This window comes from Phaeodactylum tricornutum, chromosome 32, assembly GCF_000150955.2.
Source record: "Phaeodactylum tricornutum CCAP 1055/1 chromosome 32, whole genome shotgun sequence".
NCBI lineage: Eukaryota > Bacillariophyta > Bacillariophyceae > Surirellales > Neidiaceae > Phaeodactylum > Phaeodactylum tricornutum.
Window position 1 is genome coordinate 70747 of NC_011700.1, and position 15279 is coordinate 86025.

At 50.0% G+C, this 15279-nt stretch overlaps 7 protein-coding genes across 7 annotated transcripts; 4 read left to right on the top strand and 3 right to left on the bottom strand.

The window, feature by feature from the left end:
* Positions 1 to 179: 179 nt before the first annotated feature.
* PHATRDRAFT_50607 (predicted protein) lies at positions 180 to 1496 on the top strand (the record flags this gene model as incomplete). The annotated part of the gene is made up of 1 exon (XM_002185524.1): positions 180 to 1496. The coding sequence occupies exon 1, from the start codon at positions 441 to 443 to the stop codon at positions 1494 to 1496; it is 1056 nt and encodes a 351-aa protein (XP_002185560.1). The 5' UTR covers positions 180 to 440.
* A 1034-nt stretch (positions 1497 to 2530) lies between these two features.
* Positions 2531 to 3133, top strand: PHATRDRAFT_41608 (predicted protein; the record flags this gene model as incomplete). The annotated part of the gene is made up of 1 exon (XM_002185525.1): positions 2531 to 3133. The coding sequence occupies one exon, from the start codon at positions 2531 to 2533 to the stop codon at positions 3131 to 3133; it is 603 nt and encodes a 200-aa protein (XP_002185561.1).
* Positions 3134 to 4296: 1163 nt separating this feature from the next.
* Positions 4297 to 4944, bottom strand: PHATRDRAFT_17115 (predicted protein; the record flags this gene model as incomplete). Its single annotated transcript, XM_002185544.1, has 1 exon — positions 4297 to 4944. A coding segment is annotated over one exon (648 nt), but the record flags the coding sequence as incomplete, so codon positions are not given.
* A 1646-nt stretch (positions 4945 to 6590) lies between these two features.
* Positions 6591 to 7777, top strand: PHATRDRAFT_50610 (predicted protein; the record flags this gene model as incomplete). The annotated part of the gene is made up of 1 exon (XM_002185526.1): positions 6591 to 7777. One exon carries the CDS (start codon positions 6591 to 6593, stop codon positions 7542 to 7544), a length of 954 nt encoding a protein of 317 aa, XP_002185562.1. The 3' UTR covers positions 7545 to 7777.
* Positions 7778 to 9524: 1747 nt separating this feature from the next.
* Positions 9525 to 11242, top strand: PHATRDRAFT_50611 (predicted protein; the record flags this gene model as incomplete). Its single annotated transcript, XM_002185527.1, has 1 exon — positions 9525 to 11242. Exon 1 carries the CDS (start codon positions 9905 to 9907, stop codon positions 11240 to 11242), a length of 1338 nt encoding a protein of 445 aa, XP_002185563.1. The 5' UTR covers positions 9525 to 9904.
* A 638-nt stretch (positions 11243 to 11880) lies between these two features.
* On the bottom strand, positions 11881 to 12804 carry PHATRDRAFT_50612 (predicted protein; the record flags this gene model as incomplete). Its single annotated transcript, XM_002185545.1, has 2 exons — positions 11881 to 12521; positions 12613 to 12804. The coding sequence occupies 2 exons, from the start codon at positions 12802 to 12804 to the stop codon at positions 12048 to 12050; spliced, it is 666 nt and encodes a 221-aa protein (XP_002185581.1). The 3' UTR covers positions 11881 to 12047.
* Positions 12805 to 13252: 448 nt separating this feature from the next.
* On the bottom strand, positions 13253 to 15063 carry Tic55 (Tic55 component of chloroplast import machinery; the record flags this gene model as incomplete). Its single annotated transcript, XM_002185546.1, has 2 exons — positions 14199 to 15063; positions 13253 to 14065 (listed from the first exon to the last, which is right to left on the bottom strand). Exons 1-2 carry the CDS (start codon positions 14880 to 14882, stop codon positions 13253 to 13255), a joined length of 1497 nt encoding a protein of 498 aa, XP_002185582.1. The 5' UTR covers positions 14883 to 15063.
* Positions 15064 to 15279: the final 216 nt, after the last annotated feature.

The window sequence follows — 15279 nt, forward strand, 5'->3', positions numbered from 1 at the left end:
CACGAGAGAGGTACCAAGCTCTGGCAATACACTTATATTACAGGCATTCTCCCGGTAGTCATTTGGGCCGATCAACCGGTAGTGTCCACCGTGGAATGTGGAGCACTCACTGGCAATACTACGACATGTGACGACTGCGTGGAGGACTGTGGCGATTGGAGGAAGGAATTAGTTGCATTCACGGTGCATTCGAACTGTTGGCAAGGCAGTTTACTGTTAGTTTCTCGCCCTCCAGGCTTTCCTCGCGCATTTCCAAACGTATTGCAGTACTCACGTCCAGACACAAATACAGTATCCAAACGCTGACTTTCAATCGCAAATCGCGTGGGCCATCATCATACCCCCCGTATTTGGTGGTTCCTGCCTACACACCTAACAGGGTATCGATCGGTAGTGTGTCCTGCCTGTGATAGAAACGTCTCGACAGCACCTTGACCACAATGTCGGTACCACCCACCGAATCACAACCTCGTCCACACGAACAGCCACTACGGAACCGCGCGGCCGCCCCGACCAACGCGGGATCCTTACGGGATGCCCGCTTACTCCTCCTCGGTGCGGCCTTCTCCTACGTACTCTTCTTTGCCGTTAACGTCCACAAGTCCACTATTCTTCCAGACGTTATAGACGACGCCGTTCTCGCTACGATGGGTTTGCCACTGGCGTCCGTGCCCGTGTCCTCATTGCCTTCATTGCCCGGATGGAATCCCGTCCACGTATACTACGGGGATACTTCGCACTTGGATCACGTGCTTGATCCACGGCACAGTCGACGTAGTGTTCAGTGGCTCGGCAAGGGACCGGCCAACGGTCGCCAGTGGACCAGCCAGTTCGGACAGGACGTGGCCGTCATGAAGATACTTGACTTCCCCACAGGAGCTTTCTTTCTCGATCTTGCCGCCAATGGACCTGTCTGGATGAGCAACACTTACGTTCTAGAAACACACTTTGACTGGAAGGGTATTTGCGTCGAGCCCAATCCGATCTACTGGTACCCTCTGTCCTTTCGTAGTTGCCACGTGGTGGGTGCCGTTGTCGGAGCCCGCAACATGGACCAAGTATCGGTCCTGTTGGATCCCGGACAAATGGCTCCGAGCAACGGAATCGTTGGCGACACCTTTGACAACCGCAACGTCACCCAACCCGGATTGGTCAAACCCCGCTTTACCGCCAGTCTCACGGACATTTTGGAACACTTTCAGGCGCCCGCCGTCATTGACTACTTTTCCCTCGATGTCGAAGGAGCCGAACTCTTCATCATGAAAAATTTCCCCTTTGAAAAATATCGGTTCCTGTGTTTGACAATTGAACGAGCACCACCCGAGCTGCAGGAGATTTTGTCGCGGAACGGCTACAAATTTGTGCACACGATTCGACAAGGTGTGGACGATCTATGGGTGCACGAGTCCATTTACGACCAAGCCAAGGCCAACCTGGCCATTCGCACCCACGAAATTGCCACCAAAAATCCCCAACTTCCGGTAGCAGCAGCGTAGAGTCTGACCAAAAACAATCGGCCGTCCGCTTTTTCCGTCTAACAAATCGTACGGTTTCAACAATTGTCAACAACGACACTGCGCAATCAAGACCGAGTAGGGTACACGGCAGCTTTATGCAACGCTAAAAAAGTCTCCTAAACTGTCCTTTTTTGCTTGCGTCAATCTATGAATGTAGTTTCTGATTGCTTGGGGATACGAATGATGCTTTGACACTTCCAGTACAGTTGTTTGGGAGGTCTGTCGTAATGGAAGAATACAAATCGCTTATTCCAACGACGCGTTGTTGCCGGTACTTGGCAGACATTGCACGACAACATGGGCGCTGTCGAAACCATGAAATCTTCATCCTGCACGCTTTCGGTCCGAAAACCGTAGAGATCCCACACACTGTCCGACAATACCTGCATGGCTTGGCAAAAGCCAACGGTGGGCCGCAATTGTAGTCGGCAGATTGATTGTTGCAATCCAACTTCATTCAAAGGCGCTTCGCTTGTGGCATATGATGTAGAAGGCTTCAATTCGGTTCCAGAATAAGGAAAGAGCTTAGACGGACCAATGCTCGGTATTTCACAGTAAACGTCGGGAGTAGAGCGATTGTCGACATTCGTCAGGTGACCTTACATATATTCTGTGACAGCCACTATGACAGACATGGCGAACGTCACTTATAACCATGGCCGTAAGTACAGTCGATCGGTGATCGATCGACTCTTCGATCCAACCCACGTTTCGTGAGAAAAATTCTCTCCAGCAAAGGTTTGTCTTTTGTTGGTGTCGGTACCAGAGTACGCTTCTTTGTTCCGTTCGCACAACATTTGCCGAGGGAAGTTGGAAGATGCTGCGGACGAAGGAATGGTAAAGTTAGTATCGCCAAACAAGGAATGAAATTGCCAAGCAAATCAATCTGCTGGTATTGTGGGATATCGTCGGTAACGGCCTTTCGACCCAGGAACGTCAATTTGTTTACGCGGTCCGCCGTTCAGAGGCTCTCACATCGATCGAGACGTTCTTACGGAGCCAGTCGTACCAACATGGTACCTCACGGTAGTGCTAGTCAAAACGATTGGAGTGTTGTGGATTGGAGTCGGATTCCTCCGCCAGTCGACGATGGTGGGACGGATCACCTACAACCCGGCTTGGTTCTTCCGTCCCTACCGCAGGGCACTCACTTGGTCTCCACCGATGGCGCACGGATTGATCCTTCCCGGCTTCCGGGACGTACCGTCCTGTATGCATTCCCCATTACGGGTCGACCGGATCAAGATTTGCCCCGCGGCTGGGATATGATTCCCGGTGCTCGGGGTTGTACTCCCCAATCTTGTGCGTTTCGTGATCACTTTCGGGAACTGCAAACTTTGCGTGTACAGCATATATTTGGCGTGTCCACGCAGACGCCCGAGTATCAAACAAAAGCCGTGGCTCGATTGCATTTGCCCTTTTCTTTACTGTCGGACCAGGACCTGGTATGCGCCAACCTGTGGAAGTTGCCTACTGTGCAAGTCGAAGGTCGTACTCTTCTCCAGAGGGTGACTCTTATTATAGACGATGGCGTCGTGAAAGCCAAGTTTTATCCTATTTTTCCTCCCAATCAAAACGCTCTTCGGGTGATTCAATGGCTAACACACGAGGAGTAGAAGTTGGGGAACACAATGCGTATAGATTTATGGAAAGCTATCTCGCTTACAATTATTGACAGTGAGAATTGTTCATTTGCGGCACCAGCCTGGGAGAGGTTCGTCCCCAAAGGCGCGAGTTAATAGTTAGTGCGTTAATCACGTCACTCGGATCATTGCTGGGGGGTATCCATCACTGTATCGATTTCTTTATGGGAAACCTCGCCATCTTTCAACAACCCGATCGCGCAAGTGTAGTGTTTGCACGTGCGCTCAATAATTCGGAAATTCCAACAAAATACGATCACGTGCGTCGTCCGATGGTGGATCGCAAGATGTCGTATTCCAGTGCTGACTGTGAATCAATGACGTTGCTTGACGTGACAGCTATCGCACGACGGCGTGGGCGCCGTCCGAATCACTAAATCATCATTCTTCACGTCGTCAGTCCGCACAAAGTCGCGATCCCACACATTGTCCGGTAATACCTGCATAGCTTTCCGCAAAACAATGGCGGGCCCACAGTTGCGGTAAGCACTTTGTCCGTATCGATCACACGCCTTTCGAAAATTCTTCGCCTGTGGCATATGATGCAGCAGGCTCCACACCGGCTTCAAACAACGTTCCAGCACACGGGAAGACACTTTGTAGGGACCAATGACGCTAGGTACTACATCATCGAGCGTGATACAATTGCTTTCCCCGTCCTTCAGGTCGTCGACGCAATAAAACTCGGCACAATTTGTACAGAATGCTTTCGTGTGTTCCACTGGCGTAGAGGGCCACCGTGGCGCCGTGACGTAGTTGTCCTGGTCATCGCAACACCGTCGTGGGTATGTTCGTTCCAAGTACTCCGCGTACTGCGTAAGGACTTGTCGTCGATTGCGGCACGGATTGGAAGGTTCACCGTAGATGAAGCGATCCACGTCCCAGAATTGGGCGGCGTGATCCATGGCCGCGCGACCCAACATACAACCCTTCAAGTTGCCAGGCGCGACGCTTGGTGGGGCGATACAGGAACCATTGGAAAGTTTGCAGAGTTCGCACGGTACCGCGTGGTGCCCCTCCGAAGGTACTTCCTCGGTGGAAATCGTAGGCAACATTTCTAAAGGCAATACGCCTGAATCGGTTTCTTGCTGGTCGTTTCCCCTTTCCGCCATCACGGCAGTTCCATAGCACAAAGTTTTGGCGGCTCGCAATCCGGGAATGCCTCCGTTGATGTAAAAGTCACAGTCGGGAAAACGTTCGCACAATCGGTACACCCGTGGATAATTGAGCGGAGGAACGAGTCGATTCTGCGCTGGACTCAGTACTTGCAACAGACACTTGCGCGCGTGTACGTAGAAAATCCGACAGTACGGACGGAGCGTATCGACAAATTCCTCCAGCACTTCCCAGGAGTCCCAATCGTCCACACCGAGTCGACATTTGACGGAAATAGGTGTATCGCCGGCATTCTCTCGCATCGCCTGTACCAACAACAGCAAGCGGGAGAGTTGTTTCATAAGCACGGCACCAAATTCGCGTTTCCCGCTGACCCGGTCACTGGGACACCCCACGTTGAGATTAATTTCGTCGTAGCCTCGCTCCACCGCCAATTGGGTCGCCAAGGCTGTGTGGGATGGGACAATGCCACCGAGCTGACAGATCACGGGATGTTCGTTTGTGTCGTCGTATCCCAGGTGTGTCTCGAGCGTCCCGTTGGATCGATCTTCGTGGTTGTGATACACGAGCTCGTCCACCACCATTTCCGTCCAGAGCACAACGCGTTTTGACAGAATACGAAACAGCTGACGGAATTCTCGTGTCGATACGTGTAGCATGGGCGCGATGTGGAGTGACTTTTGCGTTGTCGGAAGAAGCGCGGGCTCCCGATGCTGCTGTGACGGTAACGTCGACGGGGGAGGACTCGCGCTCCTCGTCATGATGAGTTCTAGCGTCTGTTCTAGCTTCGGAATACCACCATACGCAAATACCAGCAAACGACAAAGAAAGACAGCTTGTTCCGACAGGCAAAGGACCGGAGAAGCTACGTGTATAAAGCCAACCCTTACCACACCGATAGTGGAGTAGAATCAGGATGATTCCGTTCGCCGATTACATGGACAGTGTGAGCACTCTAGTCGAGACAACGCCGAGTGAAGGTCGCCATTCCTAAAATTGGGGGAAGAATTTTGAGTCGGGTACGCCCTTGGTTCACGATCGAGTAGCGGTTGGTGACTGTAAATCCGTGGTTTTACATTACAATTGTTATCTGTAAAGTAGACGTAATTCCATGCTGTTGCAACAGTCTTACTGTGCGGGATTTTCATTAGAAGCTCGCAAATAGGCCGTAGATTGTCCGAAACGGAATGAAAAGGAGGCAGAGTCGAAGTTATGCGCATCGATGCGTATTTGTCGTATCACAGGTATAGGTAAACAAAACAACGGACACGGCACCCTACAAGTTCCACTATGCCTAGCTTAGAGTTTCGAACGAGAGTGAATTTGTTTTGGAAGTCGTGTCCAGGTGAAGAATGACCGAGCGAATCGAATACTACTTGCGTCGCCATCCACTGGTTGCCGAGCGTGAGTCGTTTGTGTCGAAGATGATGCAGAAAGACTCAATCTATCTATGTGTTCCATGCCACTGGGAAGCAGCTCTCTCAATCTTCGGCGGGACCGCATATCGCTACCGTGAACATGGCTCGTCCACGGGGTGTCCATGTCGCATCAGTTGTGCACACAGAGCCAAGCAGGTGGCCCATTCGCAGTCAGTAGGAGTTTACGTTTGTATTGATTGGATAACTGCAGTGCGACGATCGACTTCCAGGATATTCGACAACTTCTCACGAGTGATATATGGAATGGACCTGCGGGACAGCTCGCTTTTTCTTAGGCGAGAACGCCATTGTATTTCAACGCTTTCGGTGGGTGCACTGTCCATTTCTGTTTGCCAGAAAACTTATAGACTAGCGACCTTCGGATTTATATATGGGTTGTTTGGTAGTGACCGGCCTTCTGACCCTTTGGGAACTCGATTTATCTTCTACTGGAAAATCCAGAATTATCAAGACGAGAACTCTAGGATGTGGTTGGTGGAACAATTCTCCGATCCTTGAAGAAAAGACTCTTCGACATCGTTTGTTTCGTTGGATACGAACTAGGAAAATGCGGTACTGATGTGGCTCGGAAATCGTCCCGTTCGTTTGGTTCTGTAGTTTTGTCGTCCCCTGTGTTCGCCTCGCATGTTCACAAACCACCGCCGTAATCCCGGCAATCGCTAATAGTGTCGTCCTCACTATTATCAACCACCACCACCACCACCACCACCACCACCACAACAACAACAACAACAACAACAACAACAACAACAACAACAACAACAACAACAACAACAACAACAACAACAACAACAACAACAACAACAACAACGAATCCTGTCACGCCAATCAGAAGATCCTTTTGACTCCATACCGAGCAGGTTGTCAAAGTCACCATGAGCCGCTCCAGTTGCTCTTTCGCTGCAATCATGCAAATGAACAACGCTGCCTTGTCTCTGGTGCGGCAGGGGCAGCACGCGCGAGCTAATAGACTCTTGCAAACCGCCATGGACTGTCTCAAAACCGAGCTCGCTCAACCTGCGGAAGATACTACTGTTGGAGGGATGCAGCAGTCCCCGGGAACAGCGTCCCTGCAGGTTGTAATGAGTATTCCGCTCCCACCGTATCCTCCTCGTGTCGGAGCAACTCTACCGGGATTCACGGCGACGGAAACAAACACTAACCTTCCCATACGCTACGTCAATAACAACGGCCACAGTGATTCTCGGATGGAAACTCCAGTAGCGAACGAGCAATACAACTGCGAGGACTTCACCTCGGTCCCGCATGGATTTTTCAACAGAGCGTTTGCCGTCGCACCTGAGGATACTGCAACCGGTGGCCGCCGGGACCCGTTTGCTGCCTCTGTCTCCGGGACCGTTGCCTCGGCAACTTCGGAGGAACTGGTGATTCTTATCGTGATCTTGTTGTTCAACACGGGGCTCATCTATCATCGTGAAGGAATCGCGACGCACGCTGATCGACTCTCGACCACCAATTACCAGGTGTCAAGGGAGAACAATCCCTTACTCAAGGCTTTGGTTCTGTACGACAAGGCCATCCAAGTCGCCGAAAGCGTGGATTGGTCAAAAAGCAACAGTTCTGATACTTTCCATTTGTCCACGTTGCTTGCGGTGCCGTACATGGCGCTTTGTATCAACAAAGCCCACATCAGCGGGGAGGCTTTTCTGAACCGCGAACAACGATCACACGCCGTACACAAGTTCTCCGAAACCTTTCGAGCGCTTGGTCCAGCCAAAAATATTCTAACGCCCGAAGAATCCGCTTTCTTTTTCATTGAAAGCTGGTTTGTATCCGTGGGTTGGAATCATTTCGCTGGAGCAGCTTGACCTGGATTGCAAGGAATTCTGGTGAACAGAGAGTCGTTCGCAGGAATGCTTACTTCGGCTTCAAAGGATGAAGAGCAAGTGCGCAGGCCCTTTTTTCCTCATTGCTACCGATTTTGAATTATGTTGAAAGAATCGTCCACTTGTCCAAATCACGCGTGAGAAACCATTTTTGCAATGCGCCAAATTCATATATATACATACATCTTGACTAAAGTAAGTTGTACCTTCTGAGCAGCTAGCAAATTCCGTGCTTTTTAAGGGTATAGAGTTTACCCTCACGACAGAGTACAATATACTTTTTAGGAGCTTGCCGCCAAGATTTGCATTAACAGCAAAAAAACGACAGTTCTGTTGGACTGTAGAATGCTCAAATTGCTTTTTGACAATAAGATGCATTCATGAAGGTACTTTTCGTCACTATTTTTATACTTGATATTACATTAGTCGTCCTTCCTACTGTCCCGAGTCAAGCTTTAGGAACCCTTCCAGTTAATTGTGATCATTACGATGACAGGGAAGGATAAGTACAAGACTAAAACATTTAAATTATCAAGCCAATAGGAGTATTTAGAGAAATGAGACGTAGTAAATATCTGTTCAACGCATACTATATTTTAAAACGCCTCGCGTGTTTGCGTAGTTGGCGTTGTTAGCGACGCGATTTCAAAATCAACTTTGATCACGCTTTGTGTTTCCGCCTAGTATCTTCCCGATCAGCGGGAAGCGAAGCCAGTAGAACAGTGGCTGACCGTGGAACCTCATCACAAATTCACCAACACAGTTCCGCCTTTCCGTTTGTCTCGATGCCGTTATCATCATTGCTACTGGCCGTTTTTTTTGTTTTTCAATCCGGTATCATCCGCTTTCTTGGCCGGGCGTTCAATGTATTTCGATCTTCATATCAACACAATGTACAGTTGAGCTCCTTTTGGGGGAGAGGAGACGTTTGCCAGCTCGGCCATGACGACGAAAATCCCAAAGTTCGGCCCGGCTATCATGTTGCCTTTTCGACGGTCGAGATTCGCTGCTACGACGTAATCGAATTTACACTCAGGAACAGCTGGAAAAAGTGGAACCGGAGGACACTCGACTGGACCTATCGTTCTCATACACCAGTAGACATAGAGATGGTGGAACGCAGGAAAGTCGCGGCTGGTCACGCGATTTTGCGGAGCAATAGTAGCACTAGAGATACGCGGAAGATGAACGTGCCGAAGCGACGAACTTCTTTGCAACAACTATATGATGCAAACAGATACTTCGATCAGTCTTTTTCCAATGCACAAGCCTCTGTCTCAAGCGAAAGCTGTTTTAGAAAACAGCAATATTACCAGTAATAATCATAAGTAACACAACAGTTTATAAAGGGTCGTGTTTTAACTCTTTGTGTGGAGGTGAGCTGTGTAGGAAAAGTCCTTTGCTTACAGTTTACTCCTCTGTCGATTCCGCCGAAACAAGCGTTTGGACCCAAAGTTTCCTGCTCTCGATTGCGGCTTCGGTCGCATGTACAATTTCGGAGCTTTTTGTCCGATCGCATTGGTGAAAGTAGCAATGCGTCAAGGCACGACCGCGAAATTTCGACGGGGGGGGTACTGGCGTAGGCCATGGTCGAATCCACACGCAATTGACTGTGATTGCCAGTCAGAATGGCCCAGCCAAGGGCTCTCTGTCCGTCCGTAGACTGGAAGGGAGGTCTAGGGTTGAGGGTTTCGGTTCACTGGGTCAGGTCGTCCCACGTTCTGTACCCAGTTTGCGACGGATCCTCCGTGTATATCAACTGCTACTCACAGTCAAGCAAGCTAGAGTAGTACTACTGCTACTACCACACCAGAGATGTCACGGTCCACGACACGACACGACACACCCCGAGCCAAGGAGGCAACAAAGCCCAAACAAACAAACCCTAAGCACGGATACTGACTTTAGAGGAAAGCGAATTAATGCAACAACGGTAACAAGTCCACAACAACCATCCAATAGGATGGGCAGTAGTGCGACGGAACCTACCATCGGCGAGTATCAGTGGACGGAGGGACACTTCTTCTCCTTACTACTCTTACTCGTCTTGCAATAAGCCCTCTCCACTAGAGTACTACTCACAGTCGCCAACCATTGTTGAGGAGTAGACTGCCGAGCGGCAAGGGTGTGTTGGTGGAGTGTTGGTGCGATTGCGTTTCTCCGTAGGTACCGTACCGTACCCGAGAGACGGAGGTTCTACACTAGGATAGTGTAGGACACGCGCGAGAAGAAGTAGTCTTGCTCGCGCTGTCACTCACACCAAGTCAACAGGACAACAAAGAGTGTGTTTGTGTGTGTACCACAACAAATTTGAAATAACCTACAGCTGCACACGGCTCATCATGTTGCCGACGGGTTGGTTTACCAAAACGAATCGTTTGCGTCTGTCGACTTTGGAGCATTGGCTTCCGGACGGTGGTGGCGCTGGAGCTCCGGTAGAAGGCCATCTGCACCTAACCTTGCCGGATCTCGTGACGAACGGATGGACTTGGTCGACGGTCTACAATTTCTTGGACGATGATTCCACACTCCGCGTCGTCTGGGTACAACCCCACGATGCCTTTCTGATACCCGGCGGTTTGGACGATATCTTTGGACAACAGCCGCACTTTCACGGCTACACCCGACGAATTTCCGTCCAGGTACTGACCGTCACGGGCTTGTTCATGAATACCTACTCGGACTCGTACGAAAACTACATGACCGTTTCGGTCTACGCAAACTCGCCGGCCCAAGCCGCCTTGACCATTGGCGATCTCTTTCGGCTCATTCCGTCGAGTCGTCTGGAAGGACTCCGCCTCGTCAGTAACCAGGGCGAAGAATTTCCTCTCGATAGTCACGTCACCCGACAATTTCTGGAAGCCAACCAGCATCTGAAAACGCTGCAGTTCCTTTACGGAACCTTCAGCGAAGAACACTGCCGCGTTATTGCCAATACCATGCGGACGACCCATTTGCATTTCCGGGAAGCCCAATTGCGCGATGATGGACGGGCCCTCATTGAATGCCTCCGGAATAATCAGGGACCAACGCGCTTGACGCTCGACGATACACAGATCTCTGAACACAACCTGGAGGCAATTGTCGATAGTATACAGGCCAATCAACAACTGAAACGCTTGGGACTTTCGGATATGAAGTTGACGAACCAGTTGGTACAAACTCTGTCCGCCACGTTACGGAAAAATCGGTGGTTGGTCGAATTAGATTTGACCTGGAACAGCATCAGTGACGAAAACTGGAGCGATTTGAATCTTACCATTCGCGATCATCCGACCCTGCAAGCTTTGAATCTGTACGCCACGACCAATGCGGGCGTCGGAGAAATCCCCACCTCGCGCAAAATATCGCGAACGCTCGCGATTTGGGATATGGTCCGCAAAAACGAGATCCTGCAGGAAATCAACCTATCTTCGACTGAAAACGATGAAAACCTCATGCCGAATATCCGCGGCTGCCTCGTCCTCAATCAGCATCGTCCTAAAATGGAACGGCTTTGTGCCGAAACCGTGTACCAACGGCAAACGCTCCTGGGACGAGCCTTGGTGGCCGCCGGACGACAGGAAACATATGGGCCGGATCTACAGTTTTTGCTGGTCTCGCGGAATGTGGAAACCATCTTGGCCGCGCCGAGGCAATCCCGCCCCTTCCCCGAGAACAAGCGTGCACGCGTGATATAGACTATATTCGAGTGGTTCTGGATGCACAAAAGTATCTGTTCTGGTACTCGTCACTACTCAGTTTTGGCTTTGCTTCCAAATTTTATAATAAAGTCAATGTTGTTGCAGTGACTGGATTGATGGCGATCCTTCGTTTTGTCCATAATGGTTGCCTAACCTTTCGCACAATGATGTTCGCGCATGGTATACACTACTTTACCGGTGATGCAGTGTTGGTAGACGACGATACTGCTATATCCATCGGAAAAGGCAACGATGACCTTCGGAGAAAGCCCCCTGTCCACATTTGCGGTACCGACGTAAAATTGCTCGGCAAATACCAAAGATTTACAAGTTTGAAGGGTTTTGTCAGAGAAACACGCTACAGCAGAGAGCAGGTTTCGGGAACGCATCCACCAATGGACGGAGCGAATTTGAAATCAACAGTCTTTCGAAGATGGCGCGATATTTTGTATTTTCCCTTGATGTACACATACTTCACAGTCAGTGCGTTTTCAGTGACTAGTCTCATGTGAGAGATGAAAACGTTCTCCCTTCCGCTTCTTTTGCCCGCCTTTTTCGTTGGCGCAATCAGTGCTTTGACTTCTATGTAAAGAGTGTGCGACTGTATTTGTTGACTCGTTAGAACCGGCGGCATGATCAATTTTGCGTTTATGGCTGAGGATTCGATCGCAGTGACCGTCAAGCAAGGCATCTGGTATATCCATGCCTCGTGAAGGACATTTGTTAATACCGGCATCCGAAGGGTCATGGCCTCTACTAGGAAGTCGCTGGATTCTGCTAGCTTTAGCAGATTGCAATACAGTCATCGCAACCGGGAGTAGACGCCCTGAACCATGAGGAGCGCGGGCTTTTTCGGGTAAACTGTAATCGGCGGGGCTAGATCTCGGCAATTTGTCGGTTCTTCGAACCGTCTCTCGTCCAACGGATTCGTGAGGGATTCTCCTGTGACTAAGTTGACGGCCGACATTACGAACGAGGACAAGACTGGGTAGGACCATATGGGATTCTTCTTCAAGTACTTCTTCGCCACATTCGTTCGAATTGTGACTATGCGTTTAGCAGCTCCATATGCCAAGTCCCGATGAAACCTTGTCATTCGACCTTTCTCCATCCTATAATCTAGCGCCTCTGAGAAACTTGAGAGTGCTCCATCCCGATCATTGTTACTGATCATTAGTATGAAACGATTAACCGACGCGCGAAATACTCGGAAGCGCTTGAACAACTCCACGGCCTTTTCCAGCGACCTTTTGTTTTCCGCTATTGCCAATACGGCCTGTAACGATAGAAAGAAGACATCATCCAAAGGGCATCTGAGCAAATACTGTAACGTCATGAAACTAAAGTGATTACCTACGTAAACCTACCTCTCTACGCTCCTCGGTCACATTTGAAAGTTTCACTGTTGCCCCGCTTGTACAGCAGCTGGACGTGTCGTCGCCGCCCTCCATAGCGTCGTCGCATTCGAAGAGGCTCTCGATCCAACAAGGACAAAGCGTTATTTCGTCGTGGGAGAGAGGGAAAGGATCCAAATCTTCCACATCAGGAAGGCTATCCATCTGTGCATTGTCGATCTAGCCGTGGAAGAACAAATCGGATTCTCGTCGGTGGCGGTTGCATTTTGTGGGCCGAAGGCTTGCGAATCAAAAGACATTCTCACGGAAAATAATGTGGCGCGTTAGAGCTCTATCAAAATCAGTTGAGACATAAATAGGAATATGATTTACTTAACTGTAAAGCACAGCCGACAAGGAAAATCAGTAGTTTCATAGATTATTTCACCCTACCCAGCGGAGGTATTCTCGCAGCCGAAGGTCAACATTCTCGTACGATAAATGGGACCAGCAATCCCTCCTGTGTGCAGTTTGTCTTGCGTCTTTGTCCGATTTCTTTCATTATCGCGGCGAGGCGCGGTTTCAGTAACAAATCGGAAAACGACCGCCGAGCGATTGTCCTCTCTGGAGTTTAAAGTACTGCCCTTGCCTTGCTATCAGATGCATGTTGTGTTTAATGGTTGTCATAGTGACTGAACCCACCGTCTGAAAAGGCCTTGTCAACGGCGGACAAACGGTTCAAAAGCAGCAACGATAAGGCCGCCACAACACGAGCGGCAGTAAACTTGGCCAAGACCAAACTGATTGCCAATAACCGCAAAGTATTCGTTCGCCATTTCGCTACCCTTTTTCTAGCGGATGTACAATGTCGACAATGCTCGCCGTGCTGCGTCCATCGATTGAACAGTACACCGCGGTCCGTTAGTGGAGCCGGTAACGGACCAGGAATGTGTGCATACTGAAGAATCCATTTTCGTAGAGCGCTGACGCAGCGATCCGATTGGGCCGGCATGAAGTATGCTCTGGCATCGACGCCCCGACGTTCGCGCTCCTGTTCCTGGAAATGCAGAAAGGCCAAATCGCTGTCCAGAAATCGATTGCTGAACGTATGAACCAGCCAAGAAGGGAGCTTACGAAATATTTTTGCGACCAATCGTTCTTTCTCTTTCTTTTCAATTTGCTTAGTGCGAGGTGCACCCATGAGAATGATGCGACTCCAGCCGGGTTTGGTGGGCAGCATTATGGCCGTCAAGTTAAATACTTTGGGTGAGTTTGCCCGCTTTTTCTGTTTTTCTTTTGAGGGCGTTTCAAAGTCAGCCTTGTAGTGTATCACAAAAGGTGCCCGGAAAACAGCACCGCCTTGTCGGCGCATACTCATGGTGCGATCCTCAAACTGGAAAACAAATCCTTCCGGTGATAGGTCGGAAGGAGACGTCATATTGATAGGAATGGCGTCTTCGCGCTTACCCTGTAATCCGTGATGAGCCTAGCCAGATCATTTAGCAGGCAAACAAATATGAATCGTACATTCAGAGGAGAAGTGTATAGAGGGAAGTTTTTGATGAGAGCGAGACAGTGGTACAATAAGCACGACCCCACGCCATCCGTGCGATACTTACAAACGGCACATGACTAGGATCTACGATGTTTTCCAACAGTGTGTCCCATCCGTAGGGCAAATCACGAGTGTAGGTGGTGCAATTTTCCGAGACGCCCTCCATAAAATGTTCAGGCGCACAGTGCGGTTGGGAGACTGTAATCAGCGGGTCCTCGTCAGCCCAGGGCCAGACAAACAAGATATTTTTCTCCACGTGCACGGGATAGGACTTGACGTGACAGCGTTCATTCTGCATGGCCTTTTGCATGGTTGAGAAGTCGGCTTGCGGAATTTCTTGACACCTTCCGTCCGCGTCGAATTCCCATCCGTGATACGAACACTCCAAACGATTCTTCTGGCGATCGACCCGTCCTTCCGAAAGTGGTGCTAAACGATGGGGACAGGCGTCATCGAAAACCGCCCACTGGCCATCATTGGACTGATAGGTGACGTAAGATTGCCCCAGAAAACGCAACGGTGTGGGTCGATCGGGATGGAGTTCGTAAACGGACGCCAGCGGAACCCACGTCCGGGGAAAGGGAGGGGCGTCTTCCAGTGCTTGCTGGTTGGCTGATCGCTGCTGAACGGACGACGTGGGGGTAGTGGGTGTATTTGTGGAGGAAAAAGCCGAGACAAATGCCGTTTTCAAACACAGTGTTACCAAGTAGACCATAGCGAGTCGGGAAATTGATCGTCGCAGTGCCATCGTGAGGGAAACAGCTTGGAAAACAGGAAATAGAGTTTCTAGCCAAGCGAACAGGAGAAATCACGAGAGCTACCAATGGAGAGGATAATAGTGATAGCAAACGAACGTTTCTTTGTGATGTGCGGCAGGCAGCTGTTGGCTCAATTTCTCTTTCGGACAGCTGTGGGGCGTACCAACAGTAACGACATCGGTAGTTGACTGACTGTGACTGTAAATTGGATCAAAGAATCGAGTTGTAGTCCAGTCCATACAGCGCAGTCGTCTCTCATTCCAGAATTCCAATTCCAACGGGTTGAGATTTCCACAAGGGCTAGGTTTTCTTGAAACCGAAGGGAACAGACGGCGCTGAAAATTCCTCGTCGCCAACCTCACCTATATTGCATTCGTATTCACAGTC